Source organism: Protopterus annectens, chromosome 7.part0 (genome assembly GCF_019279795.1).
Source record: "Protopterus annectens isolate FY-2018-M chromosome 7.part0, PAN1.0, whole genome shotgun sequence".
In the NCBI taxonomy this organism is placed as follows: domain Eukaryota; kingdom Metazoa; phylum Chordata; order Ceratodontiformes; family Protopteridae; genus Protopterus; species Protopterus annectens.
This window is the reverse complement of record NC_056739.1, coordinates 394,301,354-394,313,535: the sequence shown is the minus strand read 5'-3', so window position 1 is coordinate 394,313,535 and position 12,182 is coordinate 394,301,354. Positions and strand designations below refer to the sequence as shown.

The window sequence follows — 12,182 nt, the reverse complement described above, 5'->3', positions numbered from 1 at the left end:
ACAGGAATAGAGGGGAACCAGTTTCAGAACAGATGAGAAAACAGCAAACAATGCCAGTAAATATATAAAATAATTCAGTCAGTCAAAATTAAGACAATGCAGAACTCTGAAAAGTGCCAAGAAATATACTTATTTAGCGATATATTTCCAGATTTTTTGAGAAGCACTCCAGTAAGAACACAAGGAGATTCTAACACTGTATGCAGGAATTTACAAATAGGGACTATTTTTAAATCAGCAAGCCTTGAAACAATCAGATAACACAAACGCTGTTAGACCAGTTTTATAAACTTTACCACCACCACAGGAATGGGGGGGGGGGGGCAGTTTCCTAACGATGAGAAAACAGCAAACAATGTCAGCAAATATATAAAATAATTCAGTCAGGCAAAAACTAATACAATGCAGAACTCTGAAAAGTGCCAAGAAATATAGTTATCAGCTATATATTTCCAGATTGTTTGAGAAGCACTTCAGTCAGAACACAAGGAGATTCTAACAGCTTGATTAAAGGAACAACCCCTTGCAGAGCATGTTAAGTCTGAGATACTTGATGCACCTCTGGACAATGACAACTTGTTTGGGCCTAAGGCTGGAGCTATTTTCAAAAACCTACAGTAGAAGCCTAAGTCTATGCAGACTGTCTAGGACTTTCTGCAGATTCAGCCACCTAGGTTTAGCAGAAATTATCCTACTAAATCCTAGTCCTTTCTTTCCACTCAACCTAGATGGATGAAGACGGGTTAGAATGGATACACCTGAAAGCCACCAAAAATGATGGCAAGCAGGCCAAAACCCAGGCCTAGTGGGCCCCAACCCAAGGGGCCCAAACATGGAGCAACCACATACCTTTCATTCGCAGAATGCTACTGAAGATCAGGAAGGAAGAGTCAATATTGATTCTAATTGCACTTTTTTGGCTGAGGCAAGTTAGATTTCCTCTACTCATGTTTACTGCCTCAAAAGGTGAACCTGTTGACAGAATAGAGGAACTGTTATACACCCTAATTTCATGACCTTGAGGCTGACTGCATGGTTAATATACTGACTGCTCCTCAGAGAATTTCTTTGAACAAGGATGTTAGCTACCCTGAGAGAAGGTAGAAAATGAAGCATGAGCAAAACATACAGAGCAAAATGGAAAACATTTTCTGTTCGGTGTTAATAAACTTTCATTCATAGGTCTGCAGAGCTTTCCCAAGTGCTAACCTATCTTACAGAATTATTTAAATCTGATTTATCCTACTCTTCCATTAAGATACATGCTTCTGCTATTTCTGTGTGACTTCCTATGCAGCCACCACTCTTTTCCCGATGTGTTGTGAAGCAGCATCTAAAAGGCATCATTCATCTCAGACCACCTATTAGACCTCCGTCTCTATCCTGGCACCTCAACTTTGATTTAGAAAGCCATGGCTGACAACATTTCTCTCATGGAGAACAATTTTTCTAGTTGCTATTACCTCTGCTAGAAGGGTCTCACAACTGCAAACTTCCATGTGCCTTGAGCCTTTTCTGATCTTTCACCAAGGCAGATTTTCTATCAGAACTAATCCCTCCATCATAACTAAAGGTAGTCACTGAAGTGTCTTTAAACCAGTCTGTACATCTTCCTGCCTTCTTTCCTCACCCCCAAAATAGAGGGAGATGGGTCCTGCATTCATTGGATGCTCATGGACAGCTCAGAGGGTACCTTGTCAGGACAAAGACTTTCAGGAAAACAAGCCAACTCTGTGGCCTTTGCAGCCAACAAGATAGGAAGTTCTATCAGCAGACAAACCATTTCTAAATGGAATTCTAGTTGCATGTCCTTTGCTGTCATCACCATGGAAAACAGACTCCTGATAAGATTAGGACACATTCTACCAGAGCTGCAGCTACTACCAACATTTTGTTTAGAGGGGTTCCCACCAGAGAAATTTTGGAGGCTGCCACATGGTCCTCTGGCCACACTTTTTACTAAACAGCACAACTTCCTACCTTTTCTAGACCTAGAGGTGGTTTGCCTCAGTAGTGTTGCAAGACATTCTAGACCCACCTTGATTAGTTTCCGGCCTCCCCATTTATAGCTTTGCGAATATTGCCATATTGTTCATATTGCAGCAATAAAACATGATGAAAATAGTACAGTTGTGTCTATTTACTGTAGATGTTTGAATGCCTTCATTGCTGCTGTAGGTCTTCATTTTTCCTTCCCTTCTATGATACCTTCTGATTGAGGTGGGTACCCTGTTCCTGTTCAGTCCTTCCCATTCCCCTTTCATCTTCAAGTCTATATTTTACTACTTTGTTAATGCATTGGTGATTTTTTGGGTGCCTTGTGCGCTTGACCTTGGGTTTAGACTTTGGGGCTCCTTTAGGGGCAAGGAGGACCTGATAAACTGGTGCTGGCTAATGACTCTTATTCCCAGACATCAGAATCAGGGTGCCCATCAGCCCAGGAGGAGGTTTTAAAGTCTCTGGTATTCAAGCCAACCAAGGGCTATCACAGCAAGGATAACCCGTATTGTTAGTACTGCAACAGTGAAGACAAACACCTCCATTTATGGTAAGTAGACAAAATTGTACTTTCTTCGGCATACCCCTTCACCTAAAAGTGAAATAAACTGCCACCATTGGCAAGCTGGATAGGTACTGACCTGGTTACCACCCAGGAGTCCACCACTAGAGTTCTTCAACAAAGATTCAAATGCAGGTTCTATGGATCACTGTGAATGCTGGTGTACTTTTAAGCTCCTCTGTGCAGCTGAGAGCTCGAATTCTGGTGGAGCACCTTCACTTACTTGTATATGTGATTCATGCAGTAAAATAACTGGGGAAGGAGCAAGTGTTCAGACATGCCCCCCCCCCCCCATATAGTCCTGTTCAGTGAGCATCAGCTTGTTTACTCCCAGTGCAGTATATGCAAGCAACCAAATGAAGAAGAAGCGAAGGAGACAGTGCTACGTTTCTCCTCAGCAGCCTATACCCCCCCCATTTGATTAGATTATTGCAGTGGGATTTAATGAAGTCCTGCTGATCTTAAGTTTATTGATGAGGAGCTGTCTTGAAGCACTTCCTTCTTTCATTGTACTACTGTATAAATCCCCCCCCCACACACACACATATGTATAAAGGGTCATAAGAAATGAGCACCTTGCTCACATCTCACCTGTTTCAGCAACTTTAGTGGGAGAACAGCCAAAAGGGTGATTAAAAAAAAAAAAAAATAGATTTTATTCTGACCTGAAACTCAAACTTTTTTTTAGTACTGTGCTACTGATGTTGACCATGCCATTGCCTCTACGGTTTCTAGTTATGGCACTTCATCCATGCAAACACCAAAGAGATGTGTTGTTGCGCTCTCTTTAGTACCTCCTGCCTTTGGCTACAATCAAGTAGTTGTTCTAAGTGGCAATCCACCTTTGTACACAAGGTGGCACTATCACAGCAGAACAAAGTGTTTGCTCCCTAAGAATATTATTGTTTTAACCAGCTTTATTATTTTATTTATTTTCTTTTTAAAAAAATTCCATTTTTTTATTTTATGCACATTATAAACATTCAAACAGTATTGTACAACAAGGAGGAAAAAGCATTTGATTTGAGGCAGAATAACTTTAAAACAGTGACTGTCAACTGAAACCAGCACTTCCACACCAGGATAAACTACATCCCTAAACGTGAACAAATACCTGTTCATATCTTACATCTCTTTACTCTCCCTTCTTCACTCAATTTCTCTCCCATGGCTTGCTCTCTAAACATACCATAAGTCTGCTTTTCTTTCACTTATTGCAGTTCATGTTTGTATTATACTAACTTAACAGTAGCTAAAATTTCTGTAAGTATTAAATCATTGTCATATAACGTGTATCTATTCATAACCAATGTTTTCATATTATGTTTAATTGGGTATAATTAAACTGTTTATTATTCTTATTCTTATTATTTTTAAAGACTGTAAAACTATTGTTCTTAAAATGTTTTGTAATACTTTGGAGCTTTTTCTCCCTGGGCCTCTGCTGAAAATGGGCTCTTACCCAGTCAGACTGTACCTGTAATCAAATGTCAGTAAATAAAACTATCTTCATAAAGTTTTTCATCTGACCTGCACTGAATCAGATGCATTTCAGAGACAATTCCATTGCTGTCAGACGTGGATACTCTAGTAAAGTAGTTGAATAGCAGTGCGGTTTGAAGTGTTAATGAAAGTGTAATGAATGTCTCTGGTTTGTTCCCTTAGATTATCCTGATTTACATTTTGGTTGTTCTCACTCATTGTTTTTTGTTTTATCTGACTGGTATCCTCTTGAGCAACAATTTTCAACAATCCTTCAGTGTTTAAGCTTCTTGTCATTGTATGATGCTTTTGTGGAATACATCTTCTAGTGCACTTTTCTAGTTAGCAGACTCATTGGATTGTCTGGAAACAATTTCTACTTAAACTTGTGATTTAGTAGTTAGTGAGCTGTCAGCATAGCATCTGTTGTTCTATGCTGAAGATGTCTCATTAGTATATCAGTGACCACTTCCATTATCTTAACAGATTACTACTCCTCAACTTAAAACCTGCATCTTCTGTTTTGGAATTATGTTTGCTTTTATGGAATAAAGTAGCATCTCTAAAACATAAGAATCAGTCTCTCCTCTTTTTATGTAATGTGTAGAGCAGAAATATCAGTCTCACAGTGGTATCATATTTAAAAGACTGGTATTAGGTCTTTGGGGAGGAGGAATGCAGCAAAAGTGTACAAGTTGTAAAGTTTGTAAAAAGTAATAAGAATATAATTTTTTTCTGTCCTTTTAGGAACGACCGAAGAGTGCGGTGTTTGCCAATGACATGAAGTCCAAGATGAGTGTGGAAGAGCAGCTTAGCCGAATGAAACTGCACCAAAGTGGCTCAGTGAAAGAGAAGAGGCGGAGCTTACAGCTATCAGCAAATCAGCAGCTAGATAGTGCCAGCCCTAAACCTACTTACCGAGTGGTAATTTCACTATCTTCTTCCTCCATGATTTAGGCATTTCTCTTAAATGAAACTAGTACGTTGTTCAAGAATCTCCATAAATCTATTGTATTACTCACATAGTGAGCTATTAACTTCTGCTGCTACTTCTCAGAACTTGTAGCTGTAGTAGTCACTGTTTCTAAAATACAGTCACTTCAAGTCATAACATTTTGGTATAGCAGATAGTGTTGGAAGTAGATGGTGGGTTCTTGCTATGAGACTCAATGCTGGTACCAGGCAGACATGTAACCCTCTTATACTACCAAGTTCTAGCATTAACACCTGTTGTGTTACTGCATAAAAACTGGGTCTTATACCACCATACAAACAAAAACACACTGTATGTCTCTTATTTCATTTCTGAAGCAAGGCCTTGTAAAATTTATCAAGATAAAATTTAATCTGTGGATTATTGTGAGCACAAGATGAATATCAGTAGGAGGTGGTCTTGTATCTGGATTGTAATGTGAGAGTGGGCTTGGAGAACTTAGGCCTGCATCCCAGTGAACACTGTCTGTTGTCTACACTACAGCAGTCATCCCTGCAGTTGTCTGCCTAGTCAGTCTGTGATGTATTCCAGACTCCTTGATTATTGAGTGATACAACTGTTAATGTGCATACTGTAGCCATACTAATATTCTACCCTTAACTGTGAAAATCAGAAAGGTAATGGTGATTCTAAACCCACTGAGACAATCAAAATCTTGGCCCCCATAAAGCCATACTAGAGAGGGTGAAAAAATCAGATGGAGGACAATGCCCACTTTTTTCCTGAAAAATGCAAGTCATTTTCTACATAGGAGCAGAGTAGAACAGACTTCTTCCAGATGATTGTTGCCCACCCAAGGAATGTAACTGTGGCAAACTCTACAACAGAAGAAAGAAACTGCTGCAAAAAAGAGTAAAATCCCATGATTGGAGGAACTCCCTGGTCAGCTTGAGTAAGAAGCTGAGATCCCTCATAAAATCCTCCCAAGCTAGTTACGAAAACAAAATCACCACTGTTTCTAAAGACATCCACAAAGCATTCTATAGCTATGTCAAGAATCTCAGTGGCAACACTCAGATCTGCTCTGAGTTACAGCACAATGGCACTAAATATACAGAACCAACTGATATTGCCAACATCCTGGCAGATAGATCAAGTGCTAACTTTACCCCCCCACCCCCACCCCCTAAAGGGCCTATCTCTATACTGAAAGAATGCAAAGTTCCTGTAATCATGGCTGCACAGGTAAAAAAAACAAACTCTCCAAAGCCAAAAACACAGCATCTATGGGACCTGACAACGTCCCAGGCTGCGTTCTACATGAACTACAGAACAAACTGGCACTCCACCTAAGTACCATGTTCAATCATAGCCTCACCTCAGGCTTTGTACCTACTGAATGGTGCACAGTGACGGTTATCCCACTCCACAAAGGGGGATCCACCACGGACCCTGGAAACTACTGCCCCATTAGCCTGACGAGCCTGGTCTGCAAGGCCATGGAACATATCATCCTGGAACTTATAAACAAAGACAATGGTAATCTTCAAATGCTGGACCCCACCCAGTTTGAGTTTGTAAAAGGCTGATCATGTCTCCTAAACCTGATAAACTTCTTTGAAGCAGTCACCAAAGCTGTAGATGAGGGTAAAGTGGTTCACACAGCCTATCTAGATCTCGCCAAGGCTTTCAACACCATCCCCCACTCTGGAATTATAGATAAACTCACTAAACTAGGTATAAATCCCTATGCCACAAGATGGGTTACCAACTGGCTCACTGACAGAACCCACACTGTGAAAGTAGCAGACTCCAAATCTGACTTCAGACCAGTGACAAGTGGAGTACCACAGGGTTCAGTCCTGGGTCCTCTCCTGTTTGGTGTCTACTTCTCTGAAGTGCAGGCTAACACAGAAGGTCTTTGGCTAATGAAGTTTGCAGATGACTGCAAACTAGAGCCATAAATGAAACTCCTAACAATGTGGACATTCTACAAAAGGGCCTCACTGAGACAGATGCCTGGTGTCAAAACCATGGCCTCAAGCTCAATGCCAAAAAGTGCATTGTCATCCCTTTTGGTAAAAACTCTGTACCTGTGAACTACCACATAGGCGGTAGTCTACTTAACACCGAAAGTGTGATAAGAGACCTTGTGACACAGGTGGACAGTAGTCTCGCTTTGGTAATCACATCACCACAGTAGTCAGGAAATCCTTCTACTTGGCACACCTCATCACAAAAGGTTTCTCATCCAGGAAAAAAGAGGTCATTGTTCCCATCTACTCGTCACTCATTAGACCCATTATAGAGTACAACACCCCTTTTGGTATGTACCTCACAAGACATCTACAGCAACTGGAAAGGCTGCAGAAATACCTCAAAAGGAGGATTACCGGCCTCAAACATTTGCCCTAAGCAGACCACCTTAAAAAAACTCCAGCTTTACTCCATTGCATATCGTCTACTCAAAGGTGATCTCTGCCTTACATACAAATCTATGTCAAAACCAGAGCTGTTGGACATGCTTTATTTAAAGAAATCTTAATCCCTCCGAGTTACATGCTCTAGGGACCTAAACTTTGTCACCACAATAAACAGAACATGCTGGAGGGAGAGATTCCTGTCCTAGAGAATTCCCATACTCTGGAACAAAGCACCTATCTATGTCAAACAATGCTCCTCATTAGCACTCTTCAAGAAAAATCTTGATGACTGCATGGGAAATAGGAAATTCACCCCGGGGATCACTTCTGTGGCTCTGCTTGACAGGGGTACAGGAAAATAATTTTCTTGGGTGGGAAAAGTCAGGGTACCTATTTGGCTAGGCTTATATAGACCCTAGGGCAAATAGCCTAGTACCTACCTATGAACCTATGAACCCAATTCATGGTCACTGAAAAGGAGCCTAAATGGGGCCATCATCAAATAATCATCCAGGAAATGAAAGACCAAAAGTTTTGAAGGCTTCCTGCAGCATCTTTACTGCCACCATGCCCAACATATTGGTAATGTCCAAAAAAAAACAAAAAACAAAAGAAAGAATATAAAAACAAAATAAATAATATAAGGTGAAGGATCAGATGTGAAGGCAAGAGATGTGGAAAATACATAAATATAGTTGCAAATATAGAAAACTCTTGGAACAACCTCATGTTGATCAGGACCAAATGCAGGAATGATTAAGGAAAGGTGAATTTAAACCAGAAGATGAAATGTGAATATTGTCGGACCAAAGTAGTGGACTACGTACACCTAAGTTTACAAACTCCATTGAACATGTGGGAGAAACAGACAAATGTAGGTTCTGTAAAACAGAATTGGAAACAGTTGCACATCTTGTTGCTGGTTGTGATACATTAATGGCAGAAGGACTGTATACTGAAAACCATAGTAATGTGGCAAGACGCATTGGGAATTGTGCAAACATTATAATATTGAAGTAGCTGAAAAACAGTGTAAGCATGAGCCACAAAGCATCATAGAAAATTATGTTTATATCACATCAGATCACACACTACCAACAGTTCAAAAAATAGATGCAAAAAAAAACAGATATAGTAGTGCATGAAAAGAAGACAAAAGTAGCATTGATCACTGAAATTGCTATACCCAGTGACTACAACGTCTTATAACAGAGAGACACAAAGTCATAAAATACCAGGATTTGCAGGCAGAAACAAGGGCAATGTGGAAGAAGGATATCCAGACAGTTCCAGTAGTTGTAGGAGCAACAGGTCTTATAAAAATAATTTACAATCAGTCATACTTAGATATGTTACCAATACATGTAACCCCATACGAATTGCAGAAGGAGTTATGCACAGGGCAGTGGTAGCATTGTCACCTCACAGCAAGAGGTTCTCCAGTTCGATTCTCAGCTGGGGTGCCTTCTGTGCGGAGTCTGCATCTCCTCCCTCCATTCATGTGGGTTTCCTCCGGGTGCTCCAATTTCTTCCCACGTTACAAAGACATGCATCTGGAGTGGTTCTCCCTGGGCCTCAGCTGAAAATTGGCTTTGTTCCAAGTCAGACTTTCCTGGTTAACAAATGTTAAATAAATAAATTACTGGGCACAACGTGGGTGCTGCAAAGAGTACTTCTTGCTGACATCAAAGACTGAAACAATACTAATTTCATGAACTTTAATCATATTTTGACTTAGGAATTGGATCCACTCCCCTCGTGGCATTAGAAACTCAAAAGACTTGCAGAGATTAAAAAAGGTAAAAACTGTGGGGGCAGATGGCAGGCCAAAGGGTAGTCTTTTATACTGAGGCAGCAAATGATCTGGCATAAAGCAAAGAATCCTCTTGTGTGTCACCCAGTACTGATATGCCGGTAAGTAACAGTCATGTCCATAACTCCATTTAAATGTCCTGAGGGATCTAGGATCAAGGTTTACTGTCTAGAGCTTAGTATACTGCACAGGACTGGTGAAGATGCTTGAGGTCCAAGATTGGACAATCCAACAGAGTATTCAGTAACCAAAAAGATGCACAAGTATAAGCAGCTTTCTTTCTCCAGGAACATGCAGAGAGACTGGAATATTGCTAGAGAAAGCCCATTCAAGGTAGGTAGGATGTGGTAATTTTGTTTAATTCCCTCATATCCAGGGTAATAGATCAACTGGTTCGTACAAATTCAGAACTGGCTTCTCATGAAGATCTTAAATGAAACTCAGTACTGCTCAGGGGTGTAGCCAAGATTTTAAGATTTGTACTCACCGCTCGCAATTTGCTCCACCCCACCAAACCACACCCACATCAACACATTGATCTCTGCCCACACCCCTTACAAATCGCTCTCCAAGCCACATCCCCTTCACAGTGCTGCTCTCTCTCCCATCCCTGTCAAATACATGCTAGGATGCTAATCATTTATATGATGAAACATAAAACAAAAATGGATATTTCAGTTCAAGTGTGGAAAAGCACATAAAGCTAACTTTACCACAGTGCAACTGAATCCAGGTGACCACTCATGAGTGCATTTTAACACAGAGTGGACAGCCCTCGAACATCCATCATACAAGTGCTCACATGATTGGCCCTTTGTTAGTAGTGTTGCTGTTAGAGAATTCACAAAGTTGTCCCACAAATAGTCGTTGTACCATGTCAAGCTAGCCAGTCACACAGAGGTCCATTCACTTCAGACATTTATATAACTACACCAGGTGAAGACACACCAGCACTTTACCCAACTAACTATTGAATGTCATATTCATACACCAGATTTACATAGGTAGATACATGTCAAATAAACCAGGATAGCTATAACTACCAGTGAGAGAACACTGCACTGAACACTCAGTGTGACATAAAAATGTTGAATACAGGAGTGAAAACCATATTGCCGGACTTAACAGCAGTTTTTGATTATCTACAGGGAATCTGGCCAAATGCTGTGGCTGGTTAGTGTTTTGATTGATTAAGGCTGGATTGAGGAGATGACATGGAAGTTATCCCTGGGGTGCTTGCACAACCTTGGGTACCACTTAGCAGGAGGGCTTATAATGCTTTCTGGCCTACTCAGGAGTAGGAGGCCAAGTGTTTAGGTGCTTTTAGGATGTCTTCAGGGGTGGGATAATCCAGGGCTCCTCATCCTTCTCTTTCTTGTGCCAAATTATTTGTTCAGCTTTTTCTGGAGAAAGAAAAGAGAAAGCAACACATAGTCAAGAGCTGATTTTGTAAACCAGAGGGTGTTCCCAATATAGTGCTATTTCTAGGGGTGTTGGCAAAGGGAAAGCAATACTAGCCCTGTCCATCTCACAACCCGGACGCCTTGGACCCTTTACAGTCCTCTGCAGAGGATTTAGAAGAGGAGGAAGAATAGCTGCATCCACTAGCCCAAATAAATGAGGTGGCTTTTAGTCACAAATACTGGAGGGGTGAGAGATAAGGGGGATCAGTGTGAGAGGAAGCACTGGTAGGAAAACACTACAGTAACCTGCCCTGTCATCAGATGATATTCTTGAATTATGCACTCACTCACTCACTCACTCACTCACTCACTCACTCACTCACTCACTCACTCACTCACTCACTCACTCACTCACTCACTCACCTCATGTCTTACCCCATGTAGAACACACTGTGCAAGTCCAATAGTGAAAAACTGAATGAAGATCCCGTTGCAATGGTAAAGTCTGCAGGAGCCATGCCAACTCTTGTCAGCAAACAAGAAATAGCTCAGGGAGTGGCAAATGGGTGGCAAAAGGGAGTACACTACTTAGGTTCAAGCTAGACCTTGGAGCCATTCTGTAGAGACTAAGGTTTCCTTGTTATAAAAAATCTGCCAACCATTTACTCAAACATGAGAGGCATGATGCCATACCTTAGGGTTTTGCTTTTGAAAGAAGTTGCCAGGATAGTTCCTTCCTGCTGTCTGTCACGACCAACCTAAAGTGACAGGTAGAGCACCAAGTCTTATCAGAGCAGAAGCTTATCACCCACAAGAGCTCTGACTTCATCATGGACATGGCAGACCCTAGAAGCAACACAGAGGCTGTGGGATGTGGGCTGGTCTCCTTTTCCCTTGAGCCTTTCTGGATCCTGTCTTGGGACTGCATAATTTATCCTTCAGCCAACTCCCTTACATTGCTTCCACCTTGCAAATGTTAAGCCATGAGCTTCTCAGAATGCCTCCTGTGAATTACTAGTTGAAGCAGAGGTGTTATTTGTAGAAAAAAAAAAAAAAAAAAAAACGCCAAAGCCAGCACGGAAAGTTCCAAGTCTAAATATTTATTGGAAATAAACTAGTGCAACAAAAGCACTAAAGTAACAGCTCGATCCTCATACTAGTTTTGGAATAAAACCTTCTTCAGTGAGGAAGAAAAACAAAATAGCAGCTCACTGATAGGCAAGGATGCTTATAAAAGAGGCAGGACCAATCGAAAATCAAAGCACATAATTTATGTGCATATATAATGGGCAACCAAAAAAAGTTTGATGCATCTTGATAAACAGACTGTTTCATTCAAATCTCAATGAATATGTATATTCAGTATAATGCGAAAAATAGGGACATTGTCAATTAACTTACATATAAGTTAAAAAAGTGTCAAAACAGTGTCCTACTTATAAACAGTATATATAATACCTAACTCAGAAAGGCACACAATCAATGACAAATCTGTAAGTTGTCAATGACATATGTGATGACCTGTAATCAATAATATATCATGCTTATGGCACACATATGATATGTA

General features: G+C 40.7%; 1 protein-coding gene across 19 annotated transcripts in view; it reads left to right on the top strand.

Annotated features, from left to right (window-relative positions):
- The window catches only part of PLEKHA6 (pleckstrin homology domain containing A6), a 1,822,600-nt gene that overhangs the window by 1,727,498 nt on the left and 82,920 nt on the right, over positions 1-12,182 (top strand). For all 19 annotated transcript variants that reach the window (XM_044076969.1, XM_044076965.1, XM_044076964.1 and 16 more), the window contains one exon: positions 4,790-4,966. In XM_044076969.1, the coding sequence (XP_043932904.1) occupies positions 4,790-4,966 (177 nt within the window). The remainder of the gene's footprint in view (positions 1-4,789; positions 4,967-12,182) is intronic.